Source organism: Homalodisca vitripennis, chromosome 1 (genome assembly GCF_021130785.1).
Source record: "Homalodisca vitripennis isolate AUS2020 chromosome 1, UT_GWSS_2.1, whole genome shotgun sequence".
Lineage (NCBI taxonomy): Eukaryota > Metazoa > Arthropoda > Insecta > Hemiptera > Cicadellidae > Homalodisca > Homalodisca vitripennis.
This window is the reverse complement of record NC_060207.1, coordinates 161,619,143-161,645,319: the sequence shown is the minus strand read 5'-3', so window position 1 is coordinate 161,645,319 and position 26,177 is coordinate 161,619,143. Positions and strand designations below refer to the sequence as shown.

At 32.1% G+C, this 26,177-nt stretch overlaps 3 protein-coding genes across 3 annotated transcripts; all 3 read left to right on the top strand.

Moving 5' to 3' along the window:
- Window positions 1-32: 32 nt before the first annotated feature.
- LOC124375229 (exocyst complex component 4-like) lies at window positions 33-10,535 on the top strand. Its single transcript, XM_046833365.1, has 3 exons — window positions 33-121; window positions 2,138-2,344; window positions 3,521-10,535. The coding sequence occupies exons 1-3, from the start codon at window positions 50-52 to the stop codon at window positions 3,686-3,688; spliced, it is 447 nt and encodes a 148-aa protein (XP_046689321.1). The 5' UTR covers window positions 33-49; the 3' UTR covers window positions 3,689-10,535.
- Window positions 10,536-12,950: 2,415 nt separating this feature from the next.
- On the top strand, window positions 12,951-14,464 carry LOC124375228. The gene is made up of 2 exons (XM_046833364.1): window positions 12,951-13,247; window positions 13,641-14,464. The coding sequence occupies exons 1-2, from the start codon at window positions 13,133-13,135 to the stop codon at window positions 14,342-14,344; spliced, it is 819 nt and encodes a 272-aa protein (XP_046689320.1). The 5' UTR covers window positions 12,951-13,132; the 3' UTR covers window positions 14,345-14,464.
- Window positions 14,465-22,816: 8,352 nt separating this feature from the next.
- Window positions 22,817-25,018, top strand: LOC124375227. Its single transcript, XM_046833363.1, has one exon. The coding sequence runs from the start codon at window positions 22,889-22,891 to the stop codon at window positions 24,098-24,100; it is 1,212 nt and encodes a 403-aa protein (XP_046689319.1). The 5' UTR covers window positions 22,817-22,888; the 3' UTR covers window positions 24,101-25,018.
- The last annotated feature ends 1,159 nt before the right edge of the window (window positions 25,019-26,177 follow it).

The window sequence follows — 26,177 nt, the reverse complement described above, 5'->3', positions numbered from 1 at the left end:
GGGGGGGGGGGGGGGTGGGGGGGGGGCGCAGGATCCTGATCCCAAGGTCATGGAACTCAGCAGGGTGCTCACTTCCATTGATGAGGCAATGACATCCAGTTTGCAGCCTCGCAAGTCCAAGGTAACTACTCATTTACATATTATGTATTTTAGGTAGAATGTGGTAAAGTGCATTTTACTGTGTTGTTTGGAATCTTAAGTAAAATTCTGATCTTAGCTGTGTTGATAGGCTGATGAAACAAATCTTCAGTATTAAATTTTATCCTGTCACCAAGTCTAGATATTATGGGACACATTACAATCGATTTTGTTACATGAAGGAGACACTTGGAACTTTTGGCGGATATTTTGCATGCCTATTTTGTTGTTTTTCATAAGGACTCCTTTCAAATCCACAATATTTAGGTTTTTGTGATAGAATTTTTCATTTACAGATTATTCTATAAGAGTTCATGTGGATGGAGAGGATAAACTACTCCCCAAGTAATTCTTGGTGGTGGCGTTACAGGGGTTTCACTATGCACTAAGTTTGACCATGAAAAGATTTGACCACACTCTTCAAGTCTCCGCACTTGATACCACTGTAACTGAATATAAGGTGTAACTTCCTCTTACAGTTGAGGTTGTGAAGGCCAATTGTATTGCCAACTTAAACAATGATTTCAAAGATTTCTCTTAACTTTTCTGCACATGATTGCAATTTGTGGGTTTTACCTCAGAGTTTTCTGCTCTGATGTTTTTTACTTTTTTTAGTGATGTCTTGATGGTTTTACCTTAACCGAATTAAACAGAAATCCTGCAGTGATATGAAACTGGCATAACATCTCTACAAATTGAATGAGTACTTATAATAGAATATCTTTATAAATATTACATTTTGACTTGTGCAATACAGTTAAATTAATTGTCAACACAAACTATATTCTATTCTATTCTATTCTATTCACCACTCCAAAAGTTTGTTTTTGGCATTGATAAGAGTTTGCCTTTTAATAATACTTTCTTGTGTACCTGATATTGTGTCACATGAGTTCAGTATATATTAGTAAAAATGACATATATCCTCATAAAATAGGATAGTTTGATGTTGTTATCAACAGACATTAAGTTTTGCGTAAATATGATTTTAAAATATACATATCTATAGAGTATTTCTTATTCAGCAAACATAAGTTTAACAGGAAAATATTCCAGGGGTGAATGCCAAGTAATTATCACATGCCAACATACACTCTGAGATACCATATGGCCAAGATAAAGTGAAATGACTGTGCCTACTGTATTACAACAGAAAGCAAGATTTTTCAGCCTATAATCCTATGTAATTGAAGAGAACTACACTAATATCCGTGATGTCCATTCTGTACAGGCCAATGTTACAATTGTAGAATGTGATTCGGTTCAATATTATTTTTCACTAAATCAGTGTTTGGGCAAGGAAGATACCCATAACATTTTTCTTGTTCACTACTACAGATAAGAGGAGGCATTGATGTTGGTGTGAGTTAATCTTACTTTACTAGCAATTGTTAATTTGGTCAACTTTTGAATTCTATAAACTTTGTGTCACCCAGAATCTTGATAGATTTCAGTTAATAGCGCTTAAATATCAGTTCTCAGTATTCTAGTATTCTTAACTCTAATCACTAATTTAACAATAGTGGTAGCCTAGTCTACTTTCAATCAAGTTAAAGTTTCAATTTCTTATACTGTGTCATTCTCTCTCTTTTATCAGTAATTCTGAAGTGAATTGACAACATTAATTTTATTTGAAACCTTATGGACATAGATCCTCAGGATTCCTTGTAACAAATGTCCCTTAGATTTTTATGTAATGGAATTAAGATCTCCATTCTTTATTGATTTAGCTGGCTGGCATAGTCAAATACTGTGTGTTTTTTTTTTGTTTAATAATTAAAAAATTCTGCTTCTGTACTACAATCAACAATAGCCTTTATATTGCGGCTTAAAAAGCAATAACTTTGTTTTATAAATATAGTTTTAACCATAATTTAGGATGTTTCCATTATGGTGAATTCTATTATGAAGTTATTGAAAGGAATAATGAGTATTTACAATTATATTTGCATGGTCATGGTAGGGCTAAGAACTAATCTCTTAATCTATATTGTTTCAGTATGTATTTGAAGGGCTTGGCCATCTAATAGCGAAGATCCTGATGAGCTCATCACAGTTCCTGGACACAATAGATGAGTCTGGTATACATAGAATGTGCCGTAACATCTTCACTATGCAGCAGACTCTGACCAATATAACAATGGCGAGAGAGGTTGCTTTAGACCATGCAAACCACTACTTCCAGCTTTTCTACCTTACACCTGAGGTGCATAAACCATTGAAACCATTGTCTGTAACATACTGGCCAGTGAAATATGGAAGGGAATTTTAGTTGGTTATTTTGCAAGAATATGAACATTATTAGATTTTTAAACAGCTTAACTCAAATATTTTTAGGAAACCTTTCAATGCTAATGGCATTTTAAGTGGTTTGTATTAAATATTTTTAAAGAGAGTTATCCAAACCCATTGGAAAATTTGTATTGATCTCAGAGGAAACCAAACCCGTGACCTATTACTGAAAAATTTGCAACCTCATTACTCTAAGCTGCAGTGTAATGTGAGTGTTCTTTTTCTAAGTCAACTTAGAAAAAGAATAATTACTTTATTTAGAGGTGAAGTTAGAATTATAAGGTCCTCTCTACCCTGAAATTTAATCTCAACTGCTGTGTAACATTTATTTTTGTAATAAAACGTTAAACATTTTATTTTTTTGAAAATGTTTTTCAAAAATATTTACAAAAATTGAAAAGACCAGTGTCCAAATAAGTTAACTTGAAACAATAATAATGAAAAACCTCTCTTCATATTATTCTAAGCATAATTTGTTAACCTAAATAATAAGGTTAAATCTTAAAAGTTATGTAATATCCTTCAGTTGTTTTGAATTTTCCAAATTCTGGGATGAAACACACTTTTGAGGTACGGTTTTGTCAGTGTGTTTGTTATAAAAATTAATTTTAAAATAATTAATATGTAAGTGCATGTTTTCAGTAACTGTAATCGAATATCCAAAATATTACTCATCATACTTTTCAGAAAAAATGTGGATGTTTGTTATGATTTTCTAAAATACTATTACACATACAAAAATAAAAGTATTCCATTATTAATAATCATTTGTAAGGAAAGAGATTGCTATTACTGCAGTTAATACCAGATTTTTTTTCAAAAGTCTCATTTGGTATTTTCTGTTTTTCAGCATCAAGGGCAAACTTTGAAAAAATTGTGTACCAATATAAAACAGAGTGTAAAAACCCCATATAGAGTTAAAAACAGAGCTAAAGTCACATCTTTAAGTTCAGTTTTGAATTTGAGTAATACAAAATAACTCTATACTTAATTAATAATTTCATTGTAAATTCAATGAATACATTATTTCTGAAACTAAGCCCAACACAGTTTTGTACACAATTCTAGTTTTATCTCTGTTATATTTCAGGACATACTGAATAGAGTGTTGGAAACTGGTCCTGAGTTTTCGGAGCTGGAGTATATGAACGCCTTCCAACTAATCCACAGAAGTCAACCCCAGACAGACCCCAGCGCCATTCAGAGGCACCTACAGCGCCTTTCTGATATCTTGGGAGAGGTGGGAGTCACCGTCTGATACCACGACAAATCTGGCATTCGGTTTTCATTTGGTCGTTTAACAAATATTTTTATTATTTGTGTCTTGATTAATTTTTATTTTGAGATTGCTTTGTTTTTAAGAAATGTCAAATTTCTGCATGAGGAGGACAAGGTCAGGTGTGGACTTCTAATGATTAGATCCTCCACGATTTTATTTCACTGAGTTTTTGAGTAGTGAAATAGTTTCTGTATATATTTTCCTTATTAACTGAGATTTACATTTGGTTACAAATTACTGCAATTTATGCTTGTCTTTTTCACCTAAATTGTGCTGACATAGTAAGTGCATTTTAGAATATCTCCAAAAGCATTGCCTGTTCACTTCTCCAACTGGGCTTACGATACACTATTTTTCTTTACCAAAAAAAGGTTGAATCAGTTGGAACTAGTAAAACAAGATGTTACAATAATACTAAATGTTTACAACATTAAATGGCTTAATGGGTGAAGAAGACAAGTAATTATTTTCACTAACTCTATTATACCATTGCATTATTATGACAAGAATTATCTCTTCAAAAGTTAAAACCAACAAAATTTTAAAACACAAACCCATATCAGTAATCTAAAATGTATAATTCTATTTAAACCAAATTTTGAAGCACAATTTTCGTAAATACTCAGCATGGTAAAAAACATGGTAAGAGATAGAAGTGATAACTGTGAGGAAGAAGTGTTTGGAAGCGTGTCTAGTAGACACCATGTAACCATGTAGCTCAGTAACCAAAGCATCTCTTACACAGCCCACCTAATGGAGCCACTCTTGTTTATGTTCTCATTAATATTTAACTTTACCAACAGTTTTTAATTTTATTGTTAAATATGCCTGATTGAATAATTTTATTTACTAAATATTATTTATTGTAGGTTTAGCTTTAATAACTAGTATCCATTTTATGTAATTTTAAAAATGTTACTACTATTAATTTGCTAAAACCATTGTTCTATACTTGTTTTTTTATATAAAAAGAAATAGCTGTAAGAGACCAAGTGTGCTACATAGATTAGTATTAAATATTATATCAATATAAGGAGCTTTAATAAGTTATCAAAATGGTTCTATGAGCGTAGCAACTAAGGTATTTGCCTTATTTTTAAACTAGATATTACTGTTATCGTTTTCATATTATTAGTCGTACTTAAAAAATACATTTATTTCTCATCATAAATAATAATATATTTACAATTTTATTTATTTGTTTGATTTTTCTTATTTCATGATGATAATAATGCATTCTATATAACCTATGCAGAATCTAATAATTAACACTGTACTATCCACTGTGATGGGTGAATATATAATGATAATCATTATACTAAATGAACTCAGTGAGTTAACTCTCTGCTATAGTGTACATTTTCTAGTAACAAAAAATGTAATCTAATGGTTTGTATGTCATCTCTTGCCTGAAAACATTGCATTAAAAAAAAGAACATTTTTCCAATGTAATTGTTGATTTAAAATTTTTATAAGGTTATTATTGTAACAAAGCATGAAATTTAAGTACATTTTTCATTATTCATCAGTAAGTAAATAAAAAATATGACCGTGCTAATACTTGAGCTTCCTTTTTTTAAATTGAGGACAGTTAAAAAAATTATACTGGCTATAAATATAAATGCATAGTGTAAAATAAAATTACTCCTGCAAATATCACTTATTCATTCTCATATTTAGTTGATTAATATGGATGATATACAACAAATGAATTTATAGCAAATTGAAGTTTTTTGTATCATAAACATCTTGGCCATTTACACTAGTAATAAAAAGCCATAACCTTTATCATTATACAAACATTGTTATTGTTTAGTATTAATAAGGGATTTTGTAAACTGTCCATTCCATTGTTGTCCACATTTAAAACAATTTAATATACATTGTGAAAATATTGGTTACTTGTGCAACACAAACATTTTTGTTTGTACAGATCTCCAATTTGCTAAACATAATGTCCTAAACTTTTGATATAAAAATATATTTTTATTTAATTTAAAACTACTTTGTTTACTTTAAAAATGAATTTAAACTTTTTCATGTTTTTATTAAGTATCTCAATTTTTAACCTGTTTTGTGTTATTTTTATAGCAGATTAAAATAAAATTGATATAAAGTGGTGCCTTCAGTACAAATTTAGCTGGAGTAACTAATTTCACCAATTACTCACTTCTTGTCTTCAAAATGACAAATGATTTTCATAATAACTTACTGTATAGGCAAACAATACCAAATGTGCAATTTATTGCAAGATGGGTAGAAGGGCAGTTCAATATCCTTTTCATTCACTCAACCTCCTTACATATGAACAGATGTGTTAACAGAATTCTAATACTGTATCATCATCTTGTTCCACCTCCTAAAGTAAATATGGCTGTCTCCGAAAATAGTTCTTCATAGTCATAGTTCTTTTAAACAGCCAAGATGTGAGGCATGAACGTATCAAAAACCTTTGTATAGAAAACTTTGAGACAACCAGATTTTGTACTAAGTTGAAATTCATAACGAAAAGATAATTTTATTAACCTTAACTCTTGTAGTGTCAGACGTCAATGAGGGAGTCTGAAAATAGAAGCCTGTCATCATATGTTCTCAGATACATTTAGTACTGCTAACTCGGCCAAACAATAATAATGGCAAATTAGCTCATGTTGTCAAACATAGTAGCCTCCACTACATATAAAAGTATAGTGTGAAATAGTCAGCAATGTCTGCAAGTAAATTTAAATCAACTTAAAAGTATGTTTATTTTCAAGAAAATTTGTTTATTATTGTTTATGGTAAAATATTGAATTTTTTGAAAGTCTACAAAACAAGAGAAGTGGCATTTAAATTAATTCTATATAGTCATACCTTAATTATGTAATCTGCAATGAGTTTATCATCATTAAGCTAAAAACGTTATCATAAAATTGTTCTGATTTTAAGCATCATCTAAACATCTCAAAATCGTGATCAATATCATAGTAATCTATTACAATAGGTGATTACTTTTTATAGAAAATACTTTTTTCAGTTTATTTGGCATTTGAGTAAATAACCTTAATTTCCTTTATAAATTAATTCTCTAGCAAGATAAAATTTTTTCTGTAAATGGTGAATGTTTGTTAATACTAACATTCTGTAAAATAAAGATTTATAAAAATAAAATGAAGTAATAGCGTTTTCTGGAAAGTGAGGTTACACTTTTTTTTGTCCAAACTTTAACAAAACCTATCACTTGTGGGGCTGTAAAATTACATTTCTGTCTGTCTGGCTGTCGGCGTGATATATCAAAAACGAACTGACTTATAGAATTGTGCATGAAGCTTCATTTATATATGTGAAACACTGAGCTTGATGATGGTACATGTCACTCTGTGAGCTTATTCTAGTGAATATTTGTAGTACATTGGTCTTATACCAGTGGCAACCTTGATGGCAAAGAGAAAAAATTAGAATAAATAGATTTATAAACAAACTCAGCACACCCATAAGAAATTCAAACATGTGAGATATTAGAAATGTCACCTAACTATCGCAGTACACAAAATTAATTTTATTATGACTTCGTAAGTACACTTTTATTATTTAAATGCTGATATGAAACCTAATTTAACACAAATCGGAGTGTGTCATGTTGCAAGGTATTTAGAAGAAAATTTCAAATGTAAATTTTAAATTTAGCATGAAACTTAATTTCTACAAGAATGAGTTCTATGATGCGTAATTTTCATGTTAACTTCTTTTTTGTTTGATTTTTCTGTCTATCTGTCTGAAGAATGAAATGAGCTAGCTATAGGTTTGAAATTTCGCAACCACCTGATATGACATGTGGTATGGTGTATTTTACCTTGTAGTAAAAACCTTACAAAATATGAATACAATTTAATAAAAATTATATAGAATATTGTTTAAAAATTTGATTTTTTTTTCATAATCCCCTTTTAACTCAATACATTTTGTCATATGTGTGACAGTTTTTACAAATTCCTTGTTAAAAGAGCCTCTTGCTACCTTTATCAGCAAGTTCTTTACTTTGTCATCGTTGAAAAAGCATTTTCCACCAGCATGTTCTTTATAATTAAGTGAACAGGTGACAGTTACCAGGTGCGATATCAGGAATGTGAAACATCTAGGGTAGCATACCACAAATATTCCTTTATACAACCCTGTGAAGTTTCTACATGGTTACAATTTCATGAAGGAGACAGGCTTCCATTGTTAGTTTACTGATTCTTTTTTGTAGCTCTGTGAAGTTTTTTTATGGTTAAATTTTTCATAAAGGAGACATGCTACCATTGTCAGTATATCACAAGGATTTCTTCTACAGCTATGTGAAGTTTCTACATGGTTACAAGTTCTTGAACCAAATTTTCTGATGAAGCTCAAGCAGGTCGTTAATTGTCAAATTGCAAACAGATAACATATTTTTTAATTTTCTCCATCGAACATACTCACAATAGGGTGCATCAACCATTAATTTCCACCCTTTCAAAAATTGAGATTACATACACACCTAGAATCAAGAATTTTATTACCGTTGACTACTTTACATTGAGTAGGCAAAGTCAAGTTATGTTTTTAATTTACACAAACTTAATTGATTTTAATATTGAAAAATAAAAAACAAAAATCAGTAGTTATAGCACAATGAGAACTATTACAAATAACTATTAAGAATAGTTAATTTAGGTCAATTACTTTGATCATTTATAAATATACAGTTTAAAATATACAGATTTAAGTGACATATCGGTTTTTGCTGTACCCATTGTGGGTTCAACTGGAAGGTATAAACCAGCCAGAAGTGAACCCTCCTGGAGGGTACCTTGCGATCTTACTTTCCATATAACAGTTATATTATAAAAAAAAACAATTTCTTATGTAAACTATAGGACTCTCTTTTCCAGTTAATTGGAAATTAAATTTATAATACATTAATTGAATGTGTTGTTTATTTTCATTCAAAACCATTTACATTACTGCAATACAAATTAAGAATTACCTTTTGCATGTGTCATATTAAAGATTTCTATATTTAAAATTTTACCTAAATTAATTTCTAAATTCATGGTTTCTTTAGTTTTTATTAGTTCAGTTTTTATGTTTATATTAAGAGTCAGTTTTTTAAGTGTATTTAGATGATTCAATAGTTGCTTATGCTTTGTACCTTATATATCTCTGAATGACTGCAACTTTAATTTTGGAGATGTAGGTTTGACTGTATTACTTTTGATTTAAAAGACAACTATATTTTATCATAAAATATGAATTTAGTAATTTAACTAGAAGTGTTATTATTACATAGTTATTTAATTCAGAATGTAATGGTCTATATGTAATAATTGTATATTTATATTTAATTATTAATTTTGTTATTGTATGATATGTAAAAATACTATGAAGTAATTGTTGACAGAATATAATAGTTTTATAATAAAGCAACTTATGTAAAATATAGTGAACTTATATTTAAATACATGTATATACCCAGAAAAAATATTTTGTTTATCCTGTATTAGTAATCTAGTCGTTGACAAAGGTTTTCTGGACAGTAAAAAAGACTGTACAGTGAACATATGTAGTAATCATACAGAAGTTGAATATACAAGAGTAAGTTTACTCCTCGATTCAAAGAATTAAGCAATCCGCACCAAACAATTTCTGGAAACTATTTCCAGTTTTATGCATAGGAGCACTTCAAGTTCAAATTAATATATTTCCGGCATCATAGTTGAGTTTGTTTTTTGCCTCAATCAATATACATAAATAAGTCTGGATGTTTACTTTAGTCAAAATGTATCTACTTTCAGTCTAAGGGATAGAGTGAAAAATCCAATCTTCCAGCTTTGTCTTACTAGTCAATAGACCAACTTTTATGCTATATTTCTCTGTTGTATGTCAAATTGTTCATGAGGTATTGTGTGGACAAATTTTAGTCTAAACATCAACATACAGCCACACATCCAAGGAAGGAAGTTTGGAAAATTCTCTGTTGTTTTATTGGAAAGCATGCTTTAATTTATTTCTCAGAACATTGATTGCATAAGAATTGACTTGAAAGTTAATTCTTGAGTTTGTGGTGTACTTAAAATATAATAAAACTTTCTTTTTGTATTTTTCCAGGTTGAAGACTGCCAAATAATCAAAATAAATTGTAAATAAGTAATCATAATACATAATCTTTTAAAAGGTAATGGCTGCCATGTTAATTAAACAGATACTTCTATGTATAATTATAAAAAATAATTATGTATGTATTAAAAAATACTTTGATGCATATACTCAGTTGCAGACTCAAAGGAGTCTCACTCCAGTATAAGAAAATACAGCTCTTCCGACATATACACTAATCTAGATAAAGAAAGACACATATTTAATTCTTATATTGTTGTAAATATTTGTTTTAAATCTATATGTCAAACATAGTTATTTCAAATTTGCTAAAACAAAAGAAACCCAATAAACAAAATATTTAATGTGGCCTCTCTGGTTTTTCTTAAAGGGTATTAGTGACAGTTGTTATAGGTATTTGAAAAGGTTTTCAGTTTGGAACTGATGTGTATGGATGACAGTCATGACCATAATATTATTTTCTTTTTTCTTGATGAAACCTAACTTAAAGATAAAAGTAAAGAAAATAGTTTAACTGGATTCAAAATGATGGCTGTTTAAAACTTGTACATTAATTTTGTTATTCACCTTACTCAAACTAGTTAAATTATTTCTTCTAGTTTTAGCTTTGTAGCAGATATAATCTATACAAAGGATTATCAGAATTTGTAATGGATAGAAATGTAAAATATCCCGGACTTACTGTAAATAAAAAATCCTGGAAACCTCATATTGAAGAATGATTTATGCAAACACATAGCTATAGTATCTTTTTCATAAAACAAACGAGACACATTGATGGATATGAAATAACAAGGACGATACTTAGCTTGCATTGTTTGTGTTACATTTGAGATATGGTATTATGGTGGTACAACAAACATGGACCAGAATCTCATTACAATAGAGAACCATGGCAGGATTGCATTTTACGACAGGTGATGCACTGCTGTCAAGAAGTTAAAACACACAACTCACGTTAGTGTATTTCACATTGAGCAATACTCGTAATACATTAATGAAGTGTAAATTCTTCATGGAGTCAGATCAACCAATGAAGACTTCTCTTCACTACAATAAGAAATGTTGCAGGCTTTATATTAACTCCTTTTATTTGGTATACAAAGAAGCCAATGTACGAGGGCTATCCAGAAAGTAACAAATGTTTTTAAATAAAAAATTAACCAACTGAAATAAGAACATTTTATTATATACTTTTAAAAGCTACACTTTTAGGCTGTTCTTCAACATAATCCCTATTCAAATTGAGACATTTATCATAACGTGAAACAAGTTTTTTTGATTCCAGCTTTGTAGAAATTACCGCCTGAGATCTTAACCAGCGTTAAGTTCAGCGTCACTATTGAAGCACTGTGTTGCAAGCCAGGTCTTCATCGCTGGAAAGAGATGGTAGTCGCTTGGTGCCAGATCTGGGTTATAAGGTGGATGATCAAACACTTCCCAATCAAAATCATCCAAGACCTGTCGTATATGATTGGTTGTATGGGGACGTGCATTGTCATGGAAAAACAACATTGAGCTAAATTTTCCCCTACGCTTGTTTTGTATCGCTTCCCGTAACTTCAGCACTGTTTCATAGTACCTCTCTGTGTTGATGGTTGATCCTCGTTCAAGGAAATTAACCATAATCAAAATTTAGCATCTTAAAAACAGTTTCCATAATCTTTTTCGCTGACAGAGTTTGGAGAAATTTTATTGGTTTTTTTGGAGAATGTTTGTGCCCCCATTCTAAAGACTGCATTTTTGTTTCACACTTGACATGCTTCACCCATGTTTCATCACCAGTAACGATATGATAGAGAAGTTCATTTCCATGTTTGTTGTATTCATCAAGGAAAGTTAACAATGCAGCAAGTCTTTGTTTTTTGTGATCTTCCTTAAGGATTTTTGGAAACCACCTGACACAAAATTTGTGGTATCCAAGCTTCCTTCAACAATTTCATGATGTAAACTCCATGAGTTCAGTCATTGTGAAACAGCAATTTTCACAAACTGTCATTGATTTTCAACATAAAACTAGGCTAGGCCAAACGCTATGACTAGCATCATGAACACTGGTGTGGCCAAATTTCATTTCCAAAATCTTCACAAAGTTGGAGTTTTATTTCAATTGGTTTATGGTTTTTTGCCAACAAAAACCTTATCACTGAATGCACTTTAGAAGTGCCAGGATTTCCAATTGCAGAACACATTTTAATTTTTATCACAGTGAGAAAAGTAAGAGATACAAAACGTGAACGACTACAGCTCGATGCATACTGAATGTCAGTGTTTGACACCAAGATGGTAGCTGTATCCCTGTCCACTGCAACACCATTCAAAAACGTCTGTTACTTTGTGAATAGTCCTCGTACAAAGGGATCAATTTTACATCCTTCATGATAAACTTGAATTAAGAGGGTGGTTTGACAAGTCTGGTAAAAATAGAATAAAATAATGTTTTAAAGGCAAAAACTCACTTTATTTCCCGACATGGTCTCTTTGCAAGGCACTTGGTCCAGCAAGTTTCCAATTTTTTTCAACCCATCATCAAAGTAGGCTTTGTCAAACTGTAAAATAGTCTGTCACAACGGTCGACACTCCCTGATTCGATGAATATTTCTTCACAATCAGACTTATCAAACCGCCCTCATAAAGCATAACACTTTCAAGGTAAACTGCAATGTTATCTTTAAGATCATCCCTCTGCAATAGAGACGTTCATAAATTGAAGAAAATTCTAACTACAGTACTCCTTTTTGTAACGGATAGTTCAAATGATATTCATAATATTATGATGATTGTGAACAATGATTGATTGATTATAAAAGTGTAACACAGAGCTACCAATTCTGCTAAGCTATAAAATAATAAGCAAAATATAACAGGATTTTATTGTCATTTGGCATTGTTCAGTAACACTACTTTATTAAACTTTTATTTTGGTTTGATATTAACAAACCAACAATGAAGGTTTAAACATAAATTTATATAACCTGTAATCTTTGGAACAAGCAACCACCTTGACCAGACATTTGACATCTGAAGTTGTCTTTGATGTATTGCTCAATTGTTTATTGTAGTTAGAGGGCTGTCAATGTTATCTAAATTATTGGTTAAGAGTATTATAATCTGACCTTTCATACAGCAGATAATTAGTATATTATATCAGCAGTGTCAGTCAACACTAAACTTTGTTGAGAGAATGTGGTTTAAACATAATCTAAACTAATTTTTGTTGACATGTTTGTGATCTAACCTCAGAGGATAACAGTGTCAGTGAAATTTAAAGATTTGCTTGAGGATAATTTACACAACTAAACTTCAATGTCACGACTCCGAGTAATCACAAACAGAGTGATGCCCTGGATAGCAGCAAGTGGCCGATTGGGTAAAGCGAAAGTGAAGTTTCTGAGGTGTATATTTGACGACGGTTCATCAGGTGAGGCCCAGTTTGCTTCCTCAGTGTGTTTCTTGGTAGCAGTGTTTGAGGGGGATCAGGGGCTGGTGGAACAGCCGATGTTGGTCAAGAATAGTATGGAAGACGAGGTAACTCGGGTCTGGCTCAATTTGAAAGAACAGTTTCAGAATGAAGTGTTCATGTATGAAAAGGTTCTTCCTTTTTTAGACAGAGACAACACAATGATTAGTATATTCCCTCGCTACTTCTTTGGCTCAGCTAGTGAAAGTGACAATCCTTCTGAATACACATTAGTTCTTGAAGACTTAAGAAGTTCAGGGTTTAGATTAAGCCCGGAAATTCTTGATTTGGACTTTGTCCACTGTGCACTTGCTTTTAGAAAATTGGGTGCTTTTCATGCATTGTCTTTTGCAGCTAAGCAGTCAAATCTGAAAGACTTCACCAACCTTGTAGAAAATCTGATAGAAACAAGATTCTTGGAGTACAATTGGGAAGATGCAGAATATATGTATGCTGGAGCTTTAGACAGAGCTGCAGGACCTCTCTTGGAAAATGGCGAGAAGGTTGAAGAAATCAATCATTTCAAAAATAAACTTAAGAATAGTCTTATGTATTTCAAAAGTATTTTAACTGTCCAAGAACCAATGGGTGTCATTTGTCATGGTGACTTCTGCAGGAATAATGTTCTTTACAAATATGAAAATGGTAGTCCAGTAGATATTAGGTTCTTTGACTTGGCTACTGCAAGATATGGGTCTCCTATGCTAGACTTCACTTTCTTCTTTTTTCTAAATAGTTCTGAGAATTCACGGAAACTTTACAAAGATGAGTACCTAAAAATCTATCATGACTCCCTCTCAGCAACCATTCCTGGATTGAAGGTTCCTTCTTTAGAGGATTTCAAAGAGGAATTTCGTCGCAAAGCTGTATATGGGTTTATAATCTGTTCGTTCTTCAAGCCAGCCTGTATGGATCCTGTACCTTTTGATCCAATAAAAGAGTCACGAAAACCATTGGAAGTGCGAGCAAGCAGAAGTCTCAATAATGGAGGCAAAAAGGCAACTGAAGTAACTGCCAATATGTTGCGGGAGTTGATTGACTTAAAATGTGAAATATAATATAAGCTTAGTTCACATATTGCAGTTGTTTGTTGTATACCAAGATAAATTATGTTTGTTCCAGAAAACTGTGTTTTTGTTTAAACACATCAAATTAATAAAACTTTTAATGATTTGAAAGTATGTCAACCATTTTCACCTTTGAGATAATTTAGAAAATGACAATCTCCTTACAGCACAAATTTATTTTCTATAGATATAAAATATTAATATTAGGTTGAATTTTATTAATTGGCTGTGTCAGCAAAGCCTATCACTCGAAGGGCTGAACAATTTTTGTGTACACAAGTTAAGTACAGCATGAGATTTTAACATGTGACATTTTTTTTATAGAGTATATAAAGAAAAAAATAATAGAATGAAAAGTCAATGTTAAAAGTCGGTTACAAGATTTGATTTTAGCACACTCATTCTTGCCTTGTAGTACTCTCTTTGGGTCATTGGAACTTTTATTATTCCGACACTGCTATGAAAACTAAATTAATAAATAAGAATTTGTATGTATCATACTAGCTGTTACCCGCGGCTTCGCACACAATTTTTAGAACCGAAGTCCTTATAAAAAACAATTATGATGTAATATGATGGGAGTCCTACAAACATTTTAAAACATAAGTAGGTATACATCAGGTAGATATTATTAATTTCATGGTAAATAGTATCAGAGTTTAACTTAATTATTATACTCGTATCATGTTTGGCATGTGTAGGAGCATTTCTGGTTCTAATTAATTATATACATAACGTCACAGCTGAATCTACCTTGTAATCCCGATCAAGAAAACACAAATCTCGGATCACACAGGTCTCGGAAACTTACTTTGGTCAAAAAGCATATATTTCCAGTCCTTGTCATACATTTCAGGTCTAAGATATTTCCAGTACCATAGTAGAGTTTGCTTTGTTGTTCTGACGAAGAAAAAATATATATACTTACATAGGACCAATATGCCTACTTCAGTTAAAAAAGTGCTTGCCATATTGCCTCTATTAAAATACTATATACGTTCGATTATATAGTTCTCGGAAATCTATTTTAGTCAAAATCGTGTTGGCATAGTTGAGTTTGCTAGGACTGAAAAGCCTATTACGACCAAGGGGGAAGTCCTACCTACTTCTTATGTACTTCCGGTATAAGGGGGAAATCCTTATTAAGGTTATGCAACATTCCAAAATAATCATTATTAAAGTTTTGCGTTACACTTGTTTTTTGGACTGTAGCCAGGGAAAGAATGAATCATTAAGGTATGTTAGTATTCATTTCTCTGTTTTTCCGTAAGCCATTGTTAAAAGGTAATATCATAATGTCAAGGAAGCCCACCAGTTTAAAGTAACTTATGTGAAAACATTCATAACTTTGTGCATTAAGGTTAGTTTTATAACAATATTAAATGCATTAGATGATTTTAATTCGTCACTGGTGCAATCTGGAAAATTAAAATTTATATATTAATGTTTTATTTACTATCTGCATTACACTACCGATCAAGCACTGTTTACTTATTATTGATAAAATTTAAATATAAACAGATGTTTCAGAAAGTTTGCCGAATTATAGCTGTCAACAGCTGTTTAGTGCAAGTTTAATTTGAATTATGAAACGTTATTACGTTTCGTTCTTATCATAACATTCGAATGTAAATAAACTAATTTTTCAATTTGAATTCGACTTTATTTGGTGAAATGAATGTGTTATGGGTGGTAAAAAGCACTCTAAATGTTAATTCAGACCAAAAGCTATACCTGTTCCAAATTTCAGCACAATCTGTATAGCAGTTTCAGCGTGATTCGAGGACAAACCTCCAAACATCGAAATATCCAAACATTCAAACTTTCGCATTTATAACATTAGTGGGATGGCAAGATATCTCGAGAAAAAATTAATGTATTTATTTTTAATTTTGCATGATACTTCATTTCTACATGAAGTATCATGCAAAATAATACTTCTGTGTAAATAATAAATATTTCTGTGTTAGATTTCTACCTGAACGGATCAAACTACTGTTGACAAAATCACTAGTACTTCCACACTTCAATTACTGCAACTCTGTGATGAATGACATGACGGTAGCACTTAGTGAGAAGCTGCAAAGGACTGAAAACTACTGTTTACGTTACGTTTATGATGTGAGACGAGACCAACACATTACACCGTACTATATTCAGGGAAATATTTTGAAATTAAAAGAACAACGATCAATCAAAATACTAAATTTAGTTCATTCAATTTTACAATCTGGATTTCCAAAATATTTTTCAAACTATTTCCAATTTATATCTCATGATAGTGTAAGAAGCACTCGCTCTGGTTCTCGTACCTTAAGAATGCCCCAACACAGGACTGTAGTATTTGATAGATCTTTTCAAGTGATGGGTTGTCGTCTGTGGAACTCCCTCCCCCAAGAAGTCACTTCCATTGAGGGAGATCGGCGGTTTGTGGCGGCACTGAAACGTTTGTACCATGAACGGTTGGTCGGGGCGGATCCGTCCTAGGGGTCTGTGGGTGTGGTGCTGGCATTGTGTGTGAGGAGTGTGAGTAAGGCAAACCGCATATATATTATTTATTTCAAAAATATTCTTATTATATATTTATAAATTATTGTTATTAGGTATTAATTATAGTTTTTGGTTATTATTAAAGATGGAAGTTGTAGTATTATTTTGTGTCATGATTGTATACTTATATTTTTATTTATTTTTATTTAGAAGTATCATATTTATAATTTTTTTAGTGTTTAGATTAATGTTTGATTTAATGTATTTAGTAAGGTATATTAGTGTCAATATTAATTTGGTTAATATTTGTCATGTTGTTTATTGTTCTGCTTATTTATCAGACAGGTTAAGTGTAAGAAAGGGCCATGAGGCCCTAACTTTGCCTGTTTAAATAAACAAATTTTCATTTCATTTCATTTCATTTCATTTCATTTCATTTCATTTCATTTCTACATAAACAAAACCCGAGTACTATGATGGCGTCTAACCACACAATTTGCCTGAGCGACAATGAATTCTATCTATAACTCAATAGGCTGGATGATCTTTTGTCTACAGAGGGATGTAAAAATTACTTTTATGTATAATTGTTTATCTATTCAGCTGGACATCTCAAGAATGAAATTCAAAATTTTGCATGCAACCTCAGTGAAACCTGTTACACAATATGTGGTGTGTTATATTCCTACATTGTTTTAAATTTAGGGTTTTTGTTTCATAAATTTGAAATAGTATTTTAATAGTATATTTAAATACATACTGTATAAAATAATTCAATTACCTTAACCTATATATTCCGGTTTGTTTGTTTCAAGTGAAAGTGAAAGCGATCAGCTTGTTTTAAAATATTATATTATCAAATGCTTTCCATTGCTATTGTTAATGGAATACTAGTTCTGACCTCAAAATAAAAAAAAATGATAAAATTCCTATTGTCTATTTGCTTTCTTTATTACTTTGGAAGTGGTGATAGTGTTTTAATATGTAATGTACTTAATTGTTTGCAACTTTGAGCTGTTGTCACTTTCTAAATTAAATTTATTTCAAATGTAGAACTCCAAACTGGCTTTACTTTGGAGATTTCTTAAAAATCTCTTTCACTTATCGCTTTAAACAGACGAAATTGTAAGTTTAAAATGTGTTAAAACACAATTTTATAAAAGGAAATATTGTTGTTTTGAATTTGGGGTTTTCTGTAGCTTTATAGATTACAATAAACAATATATAGACAACTGTATTGGTTTCTTGTGAGATAATTGTTTTATGTAGTACTGAAGATATTCCGAGAAAGAAAAAAAATGAATTGATTTGGGTGTTGTTAAAATCACTTTAGAGGGCTGTGAGATTATGAAATTAGACATGTTAATATAACATATGTAGATATACTAATCGAATAGTACACATCTATAGACCAGTTTTCTATTTTTATATATTTAATTTTTTTATTGGGAAATTTTTATTTCATAATTTGGCAATACAATAAAGAGCTGTTCAACAATAACATGATTTGAATTTTAGAATTAAAATAATTTTGAGAATTAAAAACAGCTTAAATGCTGAGTTTCAGTCCATGCACGTATTATTTTGTTCATAGTAATTAAGTTTCAGTCCATGTAAGTGTTGTTTAGTTCATAGTAATTATTAAATTATTGGTGTAGTAATGTTACACTTATTTACAAGTGAAGAATATGCTGTTATGGTGTATGTGGAAACAGTGCTAAGGCCGCTGTTGGAGAATACAGACAATGTTACCCTCTCTACATAATTCCAAATGATAGAACAATTAGTGCCACATTTCTTACATTATGGAAAACTGGATCACTTCCTACCACAAACTTCCAGTTTGACTGCTCCTGCCAACATGATATTGTAGAGGAAAATATTGTAGCTGCTGTTGAACATAGTCCAGGTATTAGTGCAAGATTTATTTCTAAGCGGTTCAGGGTTATCCAAAGTAAAGTATGGAAAACGCTCAATAATAACAAGCTCTATCCCTACCATAAACAAAAAATACAGCATTTACATCCAGGAGACAATGCTCATTGCTTGGAGTACTGCATTTGATTAAATACTCATCTTCGAACCTTGAAACATATTTTTTTCTGATGGGTCACAGTTTACTTGTGATGTTATCAACAATTTTTGAAACCAAAATTCATAGGCAGAAGTGAACCAATTATTGAACGTAGCTTTTAACAGCGTTTTAGCATTAACATATGGTGTGGTATTATTCACGACCAGCTGATTGGACTGTTTATTTTTCAAGAGCGCTTAACAGGTCAGACATACGTACTTACAGTTTCTTCAAGAAGAATTACTGACATTGCTTGAAGATGTTCCTCTTGCAACGGAACGCTAGCTTTACTTTCAACATGATGGCACATCACCACATTTTTCAAATATCGTTTCCACGTACTTGAATAAACAGTTTCCATATAAATGGATCGGTCGTGTAGGTCCTATACACTGGTCACCCAGATAACCAGAACATGCGCTGTTGGATTTTTGCATATTGGGATGGCTGAAAAAAAAGTTTACGAGGTCAAAATTAATTCCCGTGTGGCGCTACTTAGAAGTGTTAATGAAGCTTTTACACAGTTCAAAGAAAGCCATGTTGAACTGCGAAAAGCAACAAGAGCCATCCCTTATCAAGTAGAAACATGTATTGAAGTCGGCGGAGACACTTTTGAAAATTTTCCATAATTTGGTTGAATAGATTCATTTTCCAGGGTTAATTAACTCGATAATATAATTAATATTTTCTGGTTCATTTGACTTTGAACGGTTATGAATACAAATTTATTTATTCAAGAATCTATTCACTTTCTGTGTACTTTATTTACACTGTTTTGTTTAGAACTAAATGTTTTACTACAAGTTTTATTAAAAATTTGGATCTGTTTCTTGGTGAAATAACAAAGTTATTGTTACCCAAAGATGAAAAAATGTGTTTTCACTCCTCTTTCTATTTGACACTGAACTCAAAAACTACTTACAGTTCTGGGACATGTTTTATTCAGTTTATCATGTCAAAAACTATAAGAAACGATTGATTACGTCCCTTAATCCATATTCTTTTACATGTAGAATGAGCTCACACAATTTTTGCATATCTTCGTGAATCACCCTTTACACTTTACAGTAATGCTGCACATAAACGACAATGTCAAAAAGATGTAAAATATCAAAGCTTTGCATAATTTTTATGATACAACAATGTTTTAAGCTGTTTATGCGAAAGTACAATAAAGACCTTTTATAATTACATTCGGAGTGATAAAATAACATTACTGAAGTCGATACGTGTAGAACTGGTTCCGTGAATGAAAGTGAGACCGCAATCGTTTTCCCATGAAGGTCGGAATCCGTAGCCTTGATAACATTTAATTGTCAGATTGCAAATGTCATGGCTTTAGATAAGACTGCGATTATTTTAATTTGTTGCTCTCACAGGCAAGTAAATACCAGTAAAAACCAGTACAAGTAAATAATGGTTGTTGTAAATAAAACAACAAACACCTTGTGTACAACTATGATATGTGATAAGAGAGTTACAGCTTCTACACTGAAATCACTGATTTGGAAGTAAAGTTGATTCTATTAGCCTTATGAAGTAAAAATGTGGGTTTAGCGAGTGATATTTATTGTGACAACTTCAGTAAAATACTATACATGTTTTATTTTAAGGTTTAGGCCTAATATAATTCCCATCTTCCATTTAGAAGACCTGATGTGAGAACAATCAATAGAATTGAATTCTGTAGCATGTTTACAAGCCAGCGAATTCAGAAATTTTAACCTTGATACAATTAAAAAATACATCATGTACAAGGTCCGAGCAAGAATTAGGAGTACAGTACCGTTTCAAATTTTTGTCTGATTAGCTACAGTTACACTAATCAGAACCAATACATTGAGAACGATTTGTATTCTTAAAGTCATTGTCCATGGTAATTGGTTGTAACTATGAGGTTACAGGCTATGGTCAGACTAAACGATTTTTGTCCCACTACGTACAAAATGAAAATAACTTACCGGCCACTTTCATGGGAAAATACATAAAAGGCAGTTTAAGAAAGTGAGATTGCCGTCTTGAACTAAAAAAAGGAAGTCACTGGTCGCCAATTAAGAGCAGTGACTATCGGAGTACACTAAGTAATCGGGTAGTAAGATTTGCTAACCAGGATTAACAGATCCTTCTTTCTAAGAACGTCACCGATTAAATAGATTTAGGGGACGATTAATTTGAGGGGAGTAAGAAGAGAAAGACATTTTCCACTAAAAAAGTGTACTATTTCAGCAGCTATAACATGCCCAAAAGTTAATAAAAATCACAGGCCCACCATAAAATATACGTTTAATAAACTTTGTACAAACATGGAAAAGATCTGACGAGAAACTAAATTTTCTTAACCCAAGAAAAAAAATCAAAGATTGTGCGTACACAGAAATGAGTAAATACAAGTACAAACAGAAGGAATTTCAGGGTCAACAGAAGTTGTTCAAAAGAGTTAGTTCCTGGAAGGTCTTAAATCAAATGTAATCTGTAGGTACACAAAAATGTGTCTCCGTTAGCTGTTCTCCAATGGACAATTTCAAGTCTATAGATCATTTCATTATTGACAGATAGTACAACAGATAGTCATACGGCAAATTTTGCATTCCCCGGCATACAAAAGAGTAATTGTGTCACCCTACTGAGTGATAAGCAACGACGCTCAAGAAAATTCCATAGTTGGACAAGTAGTAATATTGACTAACACGGCAGCGAAATAAAAACACTCGAAATGACATCAATGAATTATGAATAGTATTTATAGTACACAAGGTAGTAGTATGCCACATGTAACAGGTTTCGCATGTCCTCCTCCGTAGACTATAGTCTCGGCCCTCTAACCGAGAGATATATAACTGGTTCAAATCCATGAGAGGTCCAATCATGTACTTTGACAATAAAAACCAGTGAACATCGAAGCCGGCATAGCTTAGACGCTGAACGCTGAGGCTTAAATGAGACGAAAACAGGTTTCGCTGAGGTTTAATTTAAAATTTCAAATCAGCTCATTTCATTCTCGAGATGACATGCGGACAGATAGACATACAGACAATCGTACAAATAGGAAGTTGACACAAAAATTACGTATCGCAGAACTCATTCTTGTAGAAATCAAGTTTCATGCTAAACTTAAAGTCTACATGTGAAATCTTTCTTGACATACCTTGCCACAGGTTTTTGCTCATTAAATTAGATTTTATGTAACTTTTTCTCACACGGATATATTGAGTTTGTTTTCACATTTATTTATTCTGCTGTTTTCTCGTAGCCATCATAATTATCCATAAACCGATGTAAAAGTATTCGCTAACGCTCAGCAAAATCCCATGGAGTGACATGCTCCATAATCAAACTCTGTGTTCCCCACATAGAAATTAACCAATTTCAAGTCTAAAGGTTAGTCCGTTTTTGAGATATTGTGCGGATAGACAGAAATTAAAACTGTCCAGCCCCACGAGTGATAGGCTTTGCCAATTAAAATGGAATCATTGATTTGGAACTTTAAATAACTTTACTTCTGGATTGATCTAAATTTATTATTCGAAAATTTTCATTTCATTATGAAAAAACACGATTAAAATCGAGTATGTGTTGAAAACCACACATAACTTATTTATATTTAAATAATTTTATACAACCTATAACCTTGAAACGTACGTTTCAAGGGTATAGCACAATCTACTAGTAACACTGTTGAAGTCATCTTTGACCTATTCTGCACTTATTTCGAATAATGCCTAGAGGACTAACAATGTTATCTAAATTAACAGTTAAGAATAGAATAATCTGACCTTTGCACTGCAGATAATGAGCAAGTTGTATCTGCAGAGCTATAGTCAACACACGGATTTGTTTAAAGGTTGCACTTTCACAATATATACTAAACTTATCTTTGTTCATTTGCTCATGATATAAAACTGAGAGAGAACCTTAGTCTCAGAGAGTTTGTATAAGTATACTCGCACAAGTTCCGTGTGAGTGAGTAGGCAATGTCACGGCGCCGAGTACTAGCGGACAGAGCGATGCACTGGATAGCAGCAAGTGGCCGATTGGGCAAGGACAAATTGAAGTTTTTAGAGAGTCTGTTCGATTGCGGGTCTTCGGGCGAGGCTCAGTTCGCTTCCTCAGTGTGTTTCTTGGTAGCAGTGTTTGAGGATGACCGAGGGTTAGTGGCACAGCCGATGCTGGTAAAGTATAATATAGACGATGAGTTGACCCGAAATTGGTTAAACTTGAACGAACAGTTCCGGAACGAAGTGATCTTGTACAACAAAGTTCTTCCTTTTTTAGACAGAGACAACACAATGATTAGTATATTCCCTCACTACTTCTTTGGCTCAGCTAGTGAAAGTGACAATCCTTCTGAATACACATTAGTTCTTGAAGACTTAAGAAGTTCAGGGTTTAGATTAAGTCCGGAAATTCTTGATTTGGACTTCGTCCACTGTGCACTTGCTTTTAGAAAACTGGGTGCTTTTCATGCATTGTCTTTTGCAGCTAAACAGTCAAATCTGAAAGACTTCACCAACTTGGTAGAGAAACTTGTAGAAACAAGACTTTTGGAGTATAATTGGGAGGATGCGAAATATATGTTTGAAGGTTCTTTAGACAGAGCTGCAGGGCCTCTCTTGGAAAATGGCGAGAAGATTGAAGAAATCAATCAATTCAAAAATAAACTTAAGAACAGTTTTAAGTACTTGAAAAGTATTTTAACTGTCCAAGAACCAATGGGTGTCATTTGTCATGGTGACTTCTGCAGGAATAATGTTCTTTACAAATACGAAAATGGTAGTCCAGCAGATATTAGGTTCTTTGACTTGGCTACTGCAAGATATGGCTCTCCCATGCTAGACTTTACTTTCTTCTTTTTTCTAAATTGTTCTGAGAAATCACGGAAACTTTACAAAGATGAGTACCTGAAAATCTATCATGACTCTCTCTCAACAACCATACTTGGTGTGGAGGTTCCTTCCTTGGAGGATTTCAAAGAGGAATTTCGGCGTAAAGCCGTCTATGGATTCTTGATCTCTTCATTCTTCAAGCCTGCCTTAATGGACTCTGTACCTTTTGATCCAGTAAAAGAGTCACGGAAACCACTTGAAATTCGGGCAAGAAGATGTCTCAGTAACGGAGGAACAAAGGCAACTGAAGTAACTGCCAATATGTTGCGGGAGTTAATTTACTTAAAATGTGAAATATGAAATAGATTAGTTCACATACAGCAGTTTTACCCTGATACTCTCACAATTAAGCTGCACGAGTCTTAGTTTGAGTAATTAGTATTGAAAAATTAGCATAACATATGAAATTGTTGACATATTTTATAGTTTGTGTAAAGAAAATACATTATTATTAAAATTAGAAAATATTTGTTAACAGTGTTCAAACACATAGAAAAAACTTAGAAATACAAAAGAAATCAAAAGCAAAATAATATTTGCTGTGACTGCAGTGGATTATCCATCCCCCACCCCGAAAGGTTGTAAAATATGTTTTAAAAACAATAAAAAGCTAATAGGACTCAAATGTATCCAAAGCATTAGATATATAAAAATAATTTTCGTCGTCAATATACTTAATTTGCACGATTTCTCAAGACTGTTCTAAGATTAGTTTTTACAAGATGCATTATGAGACCTACGTTGTATTTTTGTCCTAATGCAGTTCATAACACCATAGTCATGTTTCAAACGATGTATTATTAAATAAATAATGCAAAGTGAGGGTAGTCCTGATGGCATCGCTTACACTGGATCTCTTCTTTTAATGTCCAAAGGGTTTTACTCAGTTGGTGGATTCATAATGAGCTACTGGGATATCTGAAAGTGCTGGATGTGAAATCACTGCAATTGTTCCAGATGAATGTACTCGTATGTAGTTTATAAGCAAAAGAAATGAATTTATTTCTTAATGATAAAAAACTAACTAACTATAATTATTTCAGCGCAGGTAGACTAAACGTGTTATAATAATTAACATACATTTTAAAATTATTATATTTTGTGATTATACTTTTTACTTCTGATGACCGGGCATACAGGAAAACAAAACTTGTGATAGTGTTAAGGAATTCAAAGAATAGACTGAATGCAGATCATAGTTACAATTTTCAAGAAAAATCCATATTCTGGCTTAGAATAATTACCCGATTTTTAGAAACCTATTTTTGAAAATGAGTAGTTATTTCTCATAATTTTGGTCTTCGGAAGAACAAGTGCATTCACTGTGGCGTGCTTCATTTCGCAGAGGTCACAAACATTTAGGCCTAACCCGATGTTCACTGAAGACCTTGTTGTCAGTGAAGTATTAGTGACATGGTATCATATAATAATTCGTTGTCAGTGTTATTTTTGTAACGAAATTTAATTTACTATGTACTTTGCAAACCTAATGTTGAATACGGACTGTAATGCTATTTGATCTATGGTTAAGTCGCAGTTAATTATACTCGTAAGGCATGGTAAGATAATAAGATATGACTTTGCTATGTCACTATTTAAAGTAAATTATTATAATATGCTAGTTTAGGAGCGGAAATACGTTTTCAAGAGTAATGGTATCATATTTATCATATTTTTATCTTAATTGATATTAACAAACAGCACTGATTGTTTATATATGTTTGTGTAATGTCATAATATGACATGTAACCTTGGAGCGTATGCATAACGTGCACCTAACCACCTTGAACAGAGAGTTTACTGATAAAGTCATATTTGATATATTATGTAGGATAATAGCTGGGGACTGTCAAAGTTCTCTAAGTTACTGGTTAAGACAGCACACTTAGGCATTTTATATAGCACATAAGGAGCAGGTTTTCCTAGCCGAGGCTTATATGAACACATGGGTTTGGTTAGAAAATGTAGGAGATACCATGCTAAAAATAAACATGCATTTTGTTTATGTGCTCATGATGTAAAACTTGGAGTTGTAGTAAATTTTACATATTTACGTGAGTTTATACCAACAAGTACCCTTCAACATGATGACTCCAGATAATCACAGACAGAGCGATGCACTGAACCATTGTTAGTACTGTACTAGGAGTAGGTAATTGTTTAGAACCACCAGATAGAGTACGTTATAAATTTAAAAAGTGAACTTTATTAGAAGACCGTGAATTGTGGAATGAACATTATTCCTTACTGTGTTTCTATTTTGATTTTGATTACAACATTCTAAATGTTTTGAATGGTGAAGTCATATATATCTGCCGCCTGTGGGAATAAGTTAGTCCTCAAGTACTACTTTCAACTCGTCACTTATGGTATGCCA